The sequence below is a fragment of the Abramis brama genome (assembly GCF_963993115.1).
Source record: "Abramis brama genome assembly, chromosome: 22".
In the NCBI taxonomy this organism is placed as follows: Eukaryota; Metazoa; Chordata; class Actinopteri; order Cypriniformes; family Leuciscidae; genus Abramis; species Abramis brama.
In genome coordinates, this window is record NC_139984.1 from 31,605,559 (window position 1) to 31,617,715 (window position 12,157).

The 12,157-nt window shown below is 35.7% G+C and overlaps 2 protein-coding genes across 4 annotated transcripts in view; one reads left to right on the plus strand and one right to left on the minus strand.

The window, feature by feature from the left end:
* Positions 1 to 3,077, plus strand: part of LOC311072929 (cyclin-dependent kinase-like 5) — a 62,268-nt gene extending 59,191 nt beyond the window's left edge. For all 3 annotated transcript variants that reach the window (XM_084098298.1, XM_084098300.1, XM_084098299.1), the window contains one exon: positions 972 to 3,077. In XM_084098298.1, coding sequence (XP_083954424.1) covers positions 972 to 1,286 — 315 coding nt within the window. In that variant the 3' untranslated portion in view covers positions 1,287 to 3,077. The remainder of the gene's footprint in view (positions 1 to 971) is intronic.
* Positions 3,078 to 5,482: 2,405 nt separating this feature from the next.
* On the minus strand, positions 5,483 to 10,970 carry LOC311073181 (uncharacterized protein; the record flags this gene model as incomplete). Its single annotated transcript, XM_084098662.1, has 6 exons — positions 10,906 to 10,970; positions 8,379 to 8,618; positions 6,989 to 7,243; positions 6,502 to 6,558; positions 6,380 to 6,415; positions 5,483 to 6,279 (listed from the first exon to the last, which is right to left on the minus strand). The coding sequence occupies exons 1-6, from the start codon at positions 10,922 to 10,924 to the stop codon at positions 5,483 to 5,485; spliced, it is 1,404 nt and encodes a 467-aa protein (XP_083954788.1). The 5' UTR covers positions 10,925 to 10,970.
* Between the last annotated feature and the right edge of the window lie 1,187 nt (positions 10,971 to 12,157).

Here is a 12,157-nt window from a genome sequence, read left to right on the forward strand (position 1 = left end):
ATAACAAGATTCAGTTTTTGATTTTTATATATTATGTATTAAATTAAATATAAATATATTAGGTATAGATAAAGATTCAGTCTTTCATTTGAATAAATAATGCATTAAATTACATATAAGTTATATATATAGCCAAATATAAGAGCAACTATGCAGAATCACATAATATGTATCATATTATGTGTAATTAATAGAAATATGTATCAGATTATATGCATCAAATTACATATAAATTATATAATTAAAATGTATGTATATTATAAAAAGATTCAGTTTTTGATTATGCAATAAATTAAATCTAAACAAATGATATATAAATGATATAAAAACAAAGTTTTTGATTTTTATAAATTGTGCATTAAATTGCATATTTCTTTAAATATAAATTAGGTAAATGAAATTACATTTAAATAAATTTAATTATTTTTTTTGTATTAAATTTCATACAAATAAGTTATATATAAATTATATAAAAACATTCAGTTTTTAATTTTTTAGAAATTAAAAATTAAATCTAAAAACATTCAGTTTTATATTTTTATAGATTTTGCAGTAAATTACACATAAATAAATTATGTAAATTATATAAATATAGGAATAATTGTAAATTATTTATAAATTATGTAAATTATTAAGTTAATTACACAAAATAAATTACAAATTAAATTAAATAAAAAGTGTATATATATATATATATATATATATATATATGTATATATGTATATATATATATATGTATATATGTATATGTATATATAAAGATTCAGTCTTTTATGTTAATAAATTACATATATAAAGCCAAATATAAGAGCAACTATGTAGAATCAGATAATATGTATCATATTATGTGTACTTAATAAATATACATATCAGATTAAATGTATAAATTACATATAAATAAATGACATATAAGATATCTTTTAAACAACTGAATAAATGCCTGTAATCATAATAAGTGTGTTTTGTCTCAGCCTCTGAGGTCGTTGCGGAAGCTTCTTCATCTCACCACCTCCTCCTCCTCCTCCTCCAACCAGACCTCAGCAGATCTCCACTACCCTCCTCCTCCTCAGTCCTCCTCTAAACCCGGGAGCTTCATGCAGGCCAAGAGTCGGCAGGCCTCGTACGCGTCGGCCCCGGGGCCCCTGGAGTCCGGCTGGCACTCCAGCGCTCTGGGCCGTCCCGAGGGAAACCCGTATCCCGAGCAGCTCACCTCCAAACCGGGCTTCGCTCGACACTTTCGCTCGCGTTTGCCAAACCTGAATGACCTTAAAGAGACTGCGCTGTGAACGGCGCCCCCTAATGGACCTTTCCTTCTTATGAATTAAAGGGATAATTCACCCAAAAATGAAAATTAGCCCATGATTTTTAGCCCATGATTACAATCAGAGTTATATTAAAAAAAGTCCTGGCTCTTCCAAGCTTTATAAGGGCAGTGAATGGCATAAATATGATATATAAAATATGATAAAAGTGCATCTATTCATCATAAAAGTGCGTCTATCCATCATAAAAGTGCATCTATCCATCATAAAAGTGCATCTATCCATCATAAAAGTGTATCTGTCCGTCATAAAAGTGCATCTATCCGTCATAAAAGTACATCTACACATCATAAAAGTGCATCTGTCCATCATAAAAGTGCGTCTGTCAGTCATAAAAGTGCATCTGTCCGTCATATAAGTGCATCTGTCCGTCATAAAAGTGTTTCTATCTGTCATAAAAGTGCATCTATACATCATAAAAGTGCATCTGTCCGACCTAAAAGTGCATCTAAACATCAAAAAAGTGCATCTGTCCATCATAAAAGTGCATCTATCCATCATAAAAGTGCATCTATACATCATTAAAGTGCTTCTATCCGTCATAAAAGTGCATCTATACATCATTAAAGTGCTCCACACTGCTCTGGGGGGTTAATAAAGGCCTTCTGAAGCGATGCGTTCGCATAACAAAAATATCCATATTTTTATAACCAATATAACTCTGATTGTATTCGTCTGAAAGAAGAATGTCATATACACCTAGGATGAGTTGAGAGCCCAAATCATGGGCTAATCTTTATTTTTGGCTGAACTATCCCACATGTCCCCATCTTTATTTTTGTTGGCTTTTTTTAGTTTTTAATATTTGATAGCACTTCTTGTATGATTTATGTAATTACGGTACTTTTTTGTTATTGGATTACTACAGTAAAGAAGATTATATAGCTCTATGTAAATGGAAATATATATATATATATATAAATGTATAGCACTGTACGTGCAGGCTTTAGTTTCTACTCTGGTTGTAGTATATATATATTATCTGATTCTGCATAACAGCTCTTATATTTAGCTAAAAAGTAGAGATGACAGTATTGACATTCATTTTATAGTTCTAGAATAAGACTACAGTAGATATTATGACTTTGTCTTTGAGTATTTTCTGTTTACACTTCAGTGAATATCAGTAGATATTAAGAATAACAGTAATTAATGGTAAGAATGCGTATGTTTGCGTGATTCTGTGTGCGTTTGCTCCCCAGATGGCGCACGCATGTTGCTTTAAGCGTCACATTTGTGTATTAATTCATTGTGAACGTCATTGTCCGGATGAAAACGTACGTGCGCTGTCTGGGTTTGGTGTGGGTCTTTTGTTAGTCTGTACAAATCATATACAAAGCCTTTTAAATGAGAATTGAAGCAAAAACATCGACCAAATCTGACCAAATCATAGGAGATGGTGTGGCGCCTCCTGCTGGCCATCGAGATCCACTGCAAAAAAAACTAATCCAAGCATATGATGCCTTTTCATTTTTAAAGCAAGTTTACTTTTTACTAAATCTACCAGTCTTTGATTCCCTCAGGTATAGAGTTCTCTGAACACTGCAAATACACTTTTACATGCAATATCTGGATATCAGATGTCGAAGCTCTTCAGATCATTTAATGTTTCTGTTTAGGGAAATAGAGCCAGTGTGTGTTCACGAGGAGGAGATATAATAATAATAATAATAATAATTCATTAATTTTATGCAATATGTAATTTCACATTCGCCAGATAATCCTTCTAAATAAAGATCAAGGTACCTGGAGGCGTATTGTGCCCTCTCAGCGTGTTTTTGCGTGTATGTGCTTTTATGATTCATATGTCAGTCGAGTACATGAGATGTCAAACGCCAGGATCTCCTGGAGAACATGATTACGCATCAGCCATATGCATCTCATCTGCTTTTCAGATATAGCCCAGCTAACAGGGAGTGTTCTCGGAGTTATGAACAAAACCTTAAATCTGGAGTTTAATAATCTTCTCAAAACATTATTTATTCAGAATTCATGGAATGTTTTTTTTTTTTTTAAATGTTACGTTTGAATGTTCTCTGAACATTCTAAAATGTTCCCATAACGTTTGTAGAATTATCAAATGGAACATTCCTTTAACATTTACAGTTAAACGTTCAGAGAACATTCTAAAATTATGTTTTTAAAGATTAATGGATATGATAGCAAAACATTCTTAGAACATATATTTGTTAGCTGGGATGTAGAGCTGCACGATTCTGGAGAAACTGAGAATCACCATTTATTTGTTTCAAATAGAGATTAAGACTAAACTAAATAACATGTCATTTACTAGAGGTTCTGATTAAATGTTAATTGCTGCAGTATATTTAAAAATGTTTAATTGATTTGAATGAATTGATTTTAAATGATTCAATGACTTTCATTACTGGGTGAATCAGCGTTTTTGAACGAATCTCTTAAATGAATGATTCAATGATAAATACATTTTAACGGTCACTTGTCGCCACCTACTGGTGTAACGCTGTAATTGAGACAATATTTATTTACTTTCAGAAGGTGATGTCCTCTATATTGATACTGTTGACATCAGTGTTCATATCTGAACTATAAACTGTTATCCCAGTATTTCTGTGCTGATTTGTTTTATTGTAAATATCGATGCTGTATGATTGAAAATACTGTTTGTGAAGCTGTTTCATATCTATACACGACAACGGCTCTGTCTGGATCAGAACACAGATCTGAGTGTTCCTGTGATCGGACTCATCAGAGGTTTAATAGACAGAGGAATAAGATCGGTGGGTGTTTGAATCGAAATCACGATCTTTTACTGATTAATCGTGCAGCTCTACTGGGATGTAGGCAATTAGATTATGGAGAATATCGATCATAAATCTGACTAATATCAGTCAGTATCCGCTGGTCCATCACTGTTGATTCATCCATCTCTTCTACTGTCACTCGCTTCATGATGGAAGGTGTTTTACTCTATAATCATGTGTTTCTTCGACTACAGACGAGTTCAGATGATGATGATCTCATTTAAATAAATCCATGAATAAATAAAAGAAAAAACTAAATCAAACATGAACTGTCCTTTAGCACTTCTTGGTCTTTGGGGAAACACGTTTGATTGGAGATACAGGAGGAGTGGAGAACACACACACTCTCTCTCTCTCTCTCTCTCTCTCTCTCTCTCTCTCTCTCTCTCTCACACACACACACACACACACACACTCTCTCTCTCACACACACTCACTCACTCACTCACTCACACACACACACACACACACACTGTTTTTAGCGCAATTTTCCACCGGACAAAATTGCGCTTGTTAACTCATGATTTCTGTTCTGTCTGTGCGCACCAATCTTGCACTTCTATCTACTCCTCAACCAGACCACCTAGAGACTTCGGGTTTTCGGCATTATGTTAAGGAAGGTCTAATCTCGGGAACGCACAAAAAAACAAAAACATAAAAAGATTTACTATCTCTTAGTGTTGTGATCCCATGACGTCAGAAAATTGCGCTAAAACACTCACTGAGTTTTTATTACTTGTTTATAAAAATATCTTACATTTTCCGAGAGCAGGAAAAAAGTTTGTTACACAGCGATGTCGTTTACCGTGAATGAATGATTTATAGAAAATGCCATTAAAGTTAAAACATAAAATCTCAGAGTGTTTCTGTAAGTGTGTTACAGTGAATCACTGCTGGAATAATGAGTCAGTTCAAATTCAATGCAATTCAATTCACATTTATTTCTGTCGCGCTTTTCACAATACACATCGTTTCACAGCAGCTTCACAGAAAATACACGAGTGTCTGTTATCAGACTGACACACACACACACACACACACACATCTCACAGTTAGAGAATATCATGTGTTCATCTTTGGCAGAAACAATGAGTTCAGTATTTATCATAATTATTGCAGTTCAGTGCACGGACTGAAACATTAATATTTGATCTTATTTCAAAGCATATTCCTTCTTGAAATGGTGAATAAGCGTGTCTTTATCATGCTACTGGTGTGTCCTGATCTGATGTCTTTATCATGCTACTGGTGTGTCCTGATCTGGTGTCTTTATCATGCTACTGGTGTGTCCTCATCTGATGTCTTTATCATGCTACTGGTGTGTCCTGATCTGATGTCTTTATCATGCTACTGGTGTGTCCTGATCTGATGTCTTTATCATGCTATCGGTGCGTCTGGACTTGGTCTGATGTCTTTGGTCTCCTCCTCAATCTGAAGCTTTATCGCTTGTATTTCTCGAAGCTTCTCGTAAGGGCTCGTGTCAGAAACCTGAGCGCAAAATCTTTGCAGCACTTCACAATACTCGATCATGAATACACAATACTCTTTCTGTCGCTCGCTCCTCTCGGACTGAGGTGCTTCTCCTTCTTTTCCTTCTTCTGCTTTTCCTTCTTCTTTTCCTTCTTCTGCTTTTCCTTTTCCTCCTACTACTTTTCCTTCTTCTACTTTTCCTTCTTCTTTTCCTTCTTCTTCTTTTCCTTCTTCTGCTTTTCCTTTTCCTTCTACTGCTTTTCCTTCTTCTGCTTTTCCTTCTGCTTTTCCTTTTCCTTCTTCTGCTTTTCCTTCTGCTTTTTCTTTTCCTCCTTCTGCTTTTCCTCCTTCTGCTTTTCCTTCTTCTGCTTTTTCTTTTCCTTCTTCTGCTTTTCCTTTTCCTTCTACTGCTTTTCCTTCTTCTGCTTTTCCTTCTTCTTTTCCTTCTTCTGCTTTTCCTTCTGCTTTTCCTTTTCCTTCTTCTGCTTTTCCTTCTGCTTTTTCTTTTCCTCCTTCTGCTTTTCCTTCTTCTGCTTTTCCTTCTGCTTTTTCTTTTCCTCCTTCTGCTTTTCCTCCTTCTGCTTTTCCTTCTGCTTTTTCTTTTCCTCCTTCTGCTTTTCCTTCTGCTTTTTCTTTTCCTCCTTCTGCTTTTCCTCCATCTGCTTTTCCTCCTTCTGCTTTTCCTCCATCTGCTGGCTGCAAAGCTAGAAAAAGATGTCAATAGTTAGATTTGGGATAATAACGAGTAGACTCATTTCATTATGAGGAGCAATATGAGTGTCTATAACAGAAGATAATATTTACCATCGGCGACGTCTGCATTAATCAAGGGCAAATTCACTACAAATAAAAAAATATGACATATTCAGTTAATAATTAAAAATATAAGCATAGAAATGGCAGAAAATGTGCAGACACGGTCTTACATAATTGAAAGACTCTGTTTAAGGCGTTCTGGTCCATCCATGCACCGTTTCTTGAGGCTGTTAAAAAAATAAAACATTTGGTAAACGCTTTATATTCAGTGTTGTGTAAGTTTCTACAAAACATAATGAATTACTATAGCTACTAATACATCTTGAACTGTGTAAAAATCAACTCTCTCTAAAAAGCAACACGTTACTAATTACTTTATAAATCGCAAGAAATTCAACAATACAAGGATTTTTTTATTCTATTAAATAAACAAAATACAGTTGCATGAATTATTCTTGAACTGACCAATAGTAAGGTCACATTAAAACATATATTTTAGCATTAGACGTTAAATCCACTAGTTTTGCATTAAATTGTTCTGTAGTCTATAACACAATTATCAGGAGTAACTGAATAAATGAAGAAAACTGAACATATGGTGAATGGTGAATAAAAAGCTTCCTTCTCATCATCATTATCACTGGTGCATCTGAATACCTTTTAATCTCTTGATCTCCATCAAACGCTGATGCCAGATTATCCGTGATTCTTCAAACATCGACACAATGAGACGCGAGCGTACTCTGTCCGCGTCCACTCTTCTGGTGAGTTCGCGGAGCCGTTCCCAGTCCGCGTTCATGTGAACCCTAGACGGAGATTCCTCTGGTGTTGTTCTGTCCCTCACGGACACCTCGACTCGATCGCTGATCCCAGATGAAGACGACGCTACACACACACTCTCAGCACACCGGTCTGTGACGAAGAAGAGTTAGCACACCTCAAGGTCAAAGGTAACCGGCAACAACAAGCTTTTAATGTTGTTTATGTGTCTGTGGTGTTTTTAATATGCTTTAAGACAAATCATGTGTAAATTCAAAAGTCAACACCATTGCTTGCTTTTCTGTAGGCTATATAGTATTATCAATAAGGTGTGTACAGAATTTGATCTTTTAATATGACTAGCCTACATTGAGCCGATAAGCGTTTTTCACGTTAAAGGGATAGTTCACCCAAAAATGAAAATTAGCCCATGATTAGCCCACTCTCAAGTCATCCTAGGTGTATATGACACTCTTCTTTCAGACGAATACAATCTGAGTTATATTAAAAAATGTCCTGGCTCTTCCCAGCTTTATAATGGCAGTGAATGGGTGTTTCTGTTTTGAAGTCCATAAAAGTGCATCTATCCATCATAAAAGTGCATCTATCCATCATAAAAGTGCATCTATACATCATAAAAGTGCATCTATTCACGATAAAAGTGTAGTGTGGGGTGTGGTGTGGGGGGGTATTAAAGGCCTTCTGAAGTGAAGCGATGCGTTGGTGTAAGAAAAATATCCATATTTATAACTTTATCAACTAAAATAACTAGCTTCCGCCAGACGGCCGTCCGCATCAATTTACACCATAAGAGAAACACTTGAACTTAACGCACAACGTAATGACGGCAATTGATGCCTCTTGCAGTTCAAACACACGGGGCTGGGCAACTGCGTTCGACATTACGTTGTGCGTCCAACGTAATTACACCAATGCATCGCTTCACTTCAGAAGGCCTTTATTAACCCCCCAGAGCAGTGTGGAGCACTTTAATGATGGATAGATACACTTTTTATCACGCATAGATGCACTTTAATGATGGATAGATGCACTTTGATGGACTTACAGCCATTCACTCCCATTATAAAGCTGGGAAGAGCCAGGACATCTTTTAATATAACTCTGATTGTATTCGTCTGAAAGAAGAACGTCATATACACCTAGGATGACTTCAGGGAGAGTAAATCATGGGCTAATTTTCATGTTTGGGTGAACTATCCCTTCAAGTGTTTTAGAATGCCCCCAGAAATCGTGATAAAAGGCTTGACGAGGTATTTAATAATCTTACCGTCAGTTGTGTCTTCCTCTGGAGTCTTCACAGGTGAAGCATCAGTGTGACTCCCGCCTCTCCTCTTCCTCATCGGTTCATCAGTGTGACTCCCGCTTATCCTCTTCCTCATCGGTTCATCAGTGTGACTCCCGTTTCTCCTCTTCCTCATCGGTTCATCAGTGTGACTGTCGGTTGTCCTCGCAGTCTTCCGGTCTTCCGGGTCTTCTTGAGTCGGATTCATAAAACCAGGCTGCAAATCTAGAAAAACATGGCAACAGTTAGATTTACCATAATCAATATGAGTGGCTTATTACAGAAGATAGTCCTATTTACTGCTCTCTTCACTACAAATACAAATATGACAAATTCATTTGTAAATAAATGCCAGAAAATGTACAGATTGACACTGTCAAAGACGTTTACGGCCTGTTAAAGATTAAAACATTTGGGAAACGCTTTAAATTCAGTGTTGGGAAAGTTACTCTAAAAAGTAATTAATTACTAGATGTAACATCTTGATACACTTGTAACTCTTGTAACGTAAATACTCTCTAAAAAGTAACGCGTTACTAATAACTTTCTAAATCGCAAGCAATCAAACAATACAAGGACGGCCGCAAATATTACTTTTAATTCTATCAAATAAACAATATACAGTTACATGAATTATTTTTGAACTGAACAAAAGGAAGAAGGTCACATCAAAACATACATTTTAGCATTAGACCTTAAATCCACTCGTTTTACATAGAATTGTTCTGTAGTCTAGAAAACTAAACTTCTTTTTCAAGGGAAAAAGAAAATAAACTACTACTGTAATTAAATGAGTTAAGTAGCCTAATTACATCAACACTGTTTATATTTTTCAGGGTTTCTTAAGAAAGTCTTAAAAAGTCTTAATTCACCCTTCCACAAATGAAGGCCTTAAAAAGGTCTTGAATCAGAGCAGAAAGTCTTAAATTCATAAAGTCATGGCATCAAATGTTGTATGCATTGCAAAAAAACTCTGAAGTCGGTTATTCAATCAATCCATTATAGTGGAAATAATAGAGAGAGGCATTGTTTTATTGTATCTGTTTGCAATCTGATCATTTAAAGCCGCTAAACTCTGAAAGTTTTTAGTCCAAGGATCCAGTGAGTGAAAGCGTTCATGCATTGAGTCTGAAACAGAGAAACATCAGAGATGGCAGAGAGAAGAGAGACTCGCGTCCAGTTTTCAGACATTATTCCTTCAGTGTATTTAGCTTTAAAAAACAAACACCTCTCTCATATTCAGAGACTGTTTCTGAGGTTTCACAGCTGAAATACAGACTGAGGAGACAGAACTCACATCAGACTGAACGGCAGATCAAATCAGCGTCTGATGTCTGAGCTTTATGATGGTGAACTACAACTCTCGGCTCAGGGACAATCAATCATGTAAAGATTCTTCACTGTTGATTCTCAGAGGAGCTTCACAATGGCTCGTCAGTTAAAACACCTTGAGGGAACATCTAAAGTTTTATGCTCTCCAGAACATCAATCACTCCATAGGAGCATCAGACTGGCTTTGGTGAGGACACAACTTTAGATGTTTCCTCGAGGTGTTTCAACTGACGGCCCATTGTGAAGCTCCTCTGAGAATCAACAAAGAATCTTTTACACTTCATATTCATGTCATTTTGTATCTCCAGTAAATTCATCTTCATTTAAGAATCTTTTTAGACATTTTTATTTTTGCAGTGTTTGCAAGTTTTTTTGTATTCCAAAAATGAATTAAAAAGTTATGGGAGCTTGTTTTCGCCACATAATAATAAAAAAATCTGACAATCCCTTAAACTCACAATTCTTACCTTTTTTCTGAATTGCGTGATATAAACAATCCTGAGAAAAAAATCAGTCTTTTCCCCCCTTAGAATTGAACTTTATAACTCACGTAAGGAAAAAAAATGGTCACAAGTTATAAAGTCAAATTTGCCAGTTATAGAGTCAGAATTGCGTAATATAAACTCAAACCTGCGAGAAAATTGTTTATATAACGCAATTCTGACTCAATAAACTTGTTATTCTCTATAACTTGCAATTCCGACTTTATAACTCGCTATGAGGGGGAAAAACTGAAATAACAGAAATATGAGATTAAAAGTCGCAATAATATGTTAAATTGTTTTATTCCGTGGCAGAGCTTCCATAAAAAGTAGGCTAAAGTAAAAAAATAGTTGTTTCAACCCATGTTGGGTCAAATATTGACAAACCCAACCGTTGGTTTAAAAATGTGTTATTAAATTTTAAACCCAGCGGTTGGGTTTGTCCATATTTGACCCAAAGGTTGAAACAACTCAGCATTCATAGCCTACTTTACAAGACCGAAGAGTTGCTAATAGTGTTTCTCATTGTGTTTATCCATTGACATGTAGGCTACATTAGAGAACGTGATGTATTGAGTTCCCTTTAATTTATTCCGTAGGTTTCCTTTACTTGGTCTTAAAAAGGTCTTAAATGCACTTTCATGAAACCTGCATAAGCCCTGTTATCTAAAGAGATAGTACTTTTAAATCGTACTTACCATTAACATTGCCCTCCATCTTGAGCGTTGAGGATAATCGCTGAGAAACTGATGAAAGTTCAGAGGTCCCGTGTTGAGTGTGTTCTGGCTTTCTGCCCAGAAGCTTTTAAAGAGACTGAGACCCGTGTGTGTGTGTGTGAGTGAGAGAGATGGGAGGTGCTGCTGGAGTTCACACATTAATGACTCAGCGGAACCGTTTACGACTTCAGAACAAGAGAGGGCAAATGGCTCATCCAGATGTGCCGGTCACATCTGCAAACACTCTTTAGTTTAGGGTCAAATTCTCATTATTAATTAGTTGCTTATTAGCATGAGAATTGGCCACAAAGAATGACCTAATAAACAACTCCTGCACTCAATGCTGGGCTGTTTCAAGCCGTGCTGGGTCAAATATGGCCAAACCCAACCGCTGGGTTAAAATTTCATTACAAAATAAAAAAATTGGGTTTGTCCATACTTGACCCAAAGTTGGGTTGAAACAACATTTTTTCCATTACTTTTTATGGAAGCTTTTTCCTGCCACGGAATAAAATAATTTTAAAAAGGAAATTTTGCGACTTTTTATCTCACATTTCTGAGTTTTTTCTCCTCATAATTGCGTGTTATAAAGTCAGAACTGCGTGATATAAACCCGCACTTCAGACACTTTTTCCTGCAAGTGTGAGTAATTAAGTCCAATTCTGAGGGAAAAACGACAGATTTTTCTCTCTCTCTCAGAATTGTGAGTTTATATCACGCAATTAAGAAAAAAGTCAGAATTGTGAGATTATTTTTTAAATTATTTTATTAATATTTTTATTATTATTTTGTGGTGAAAAGAAGCTTCGATAACTTTTAAGGCATAACTTGAATGCTCCCAACCTATTTCCTATTTATGGAAATAACCTTTACTGTACCTTCTTTATACACATCAAAATAATAATAAAAAGCTCTTCCTCAGTGAAAATGTCTAAAGATTCTTAAATGAAGATGAATTTACTGGAGATACAAAATGACATGAATATGAAGTGTAAAAGATTCTTTGTTGATTCTCAGAGGAGCTTCACAATGGGCCGTCAGTTGAAACACCTCGAGGAAACATCTAAAGTTGTGTCCTCACCAAAGCCAGTCTGATGCTCCTATGGAGTGATTGATGTTCTGGTGATGATAAAACTTTAGATGTTCCCTCAAGGTGTTTTATTGACGAGCCATTGTGAAGCTCCTCTGAGAATCAACAGTAAAGAATCTTTACATGATTGATTGTCCCTGAGCC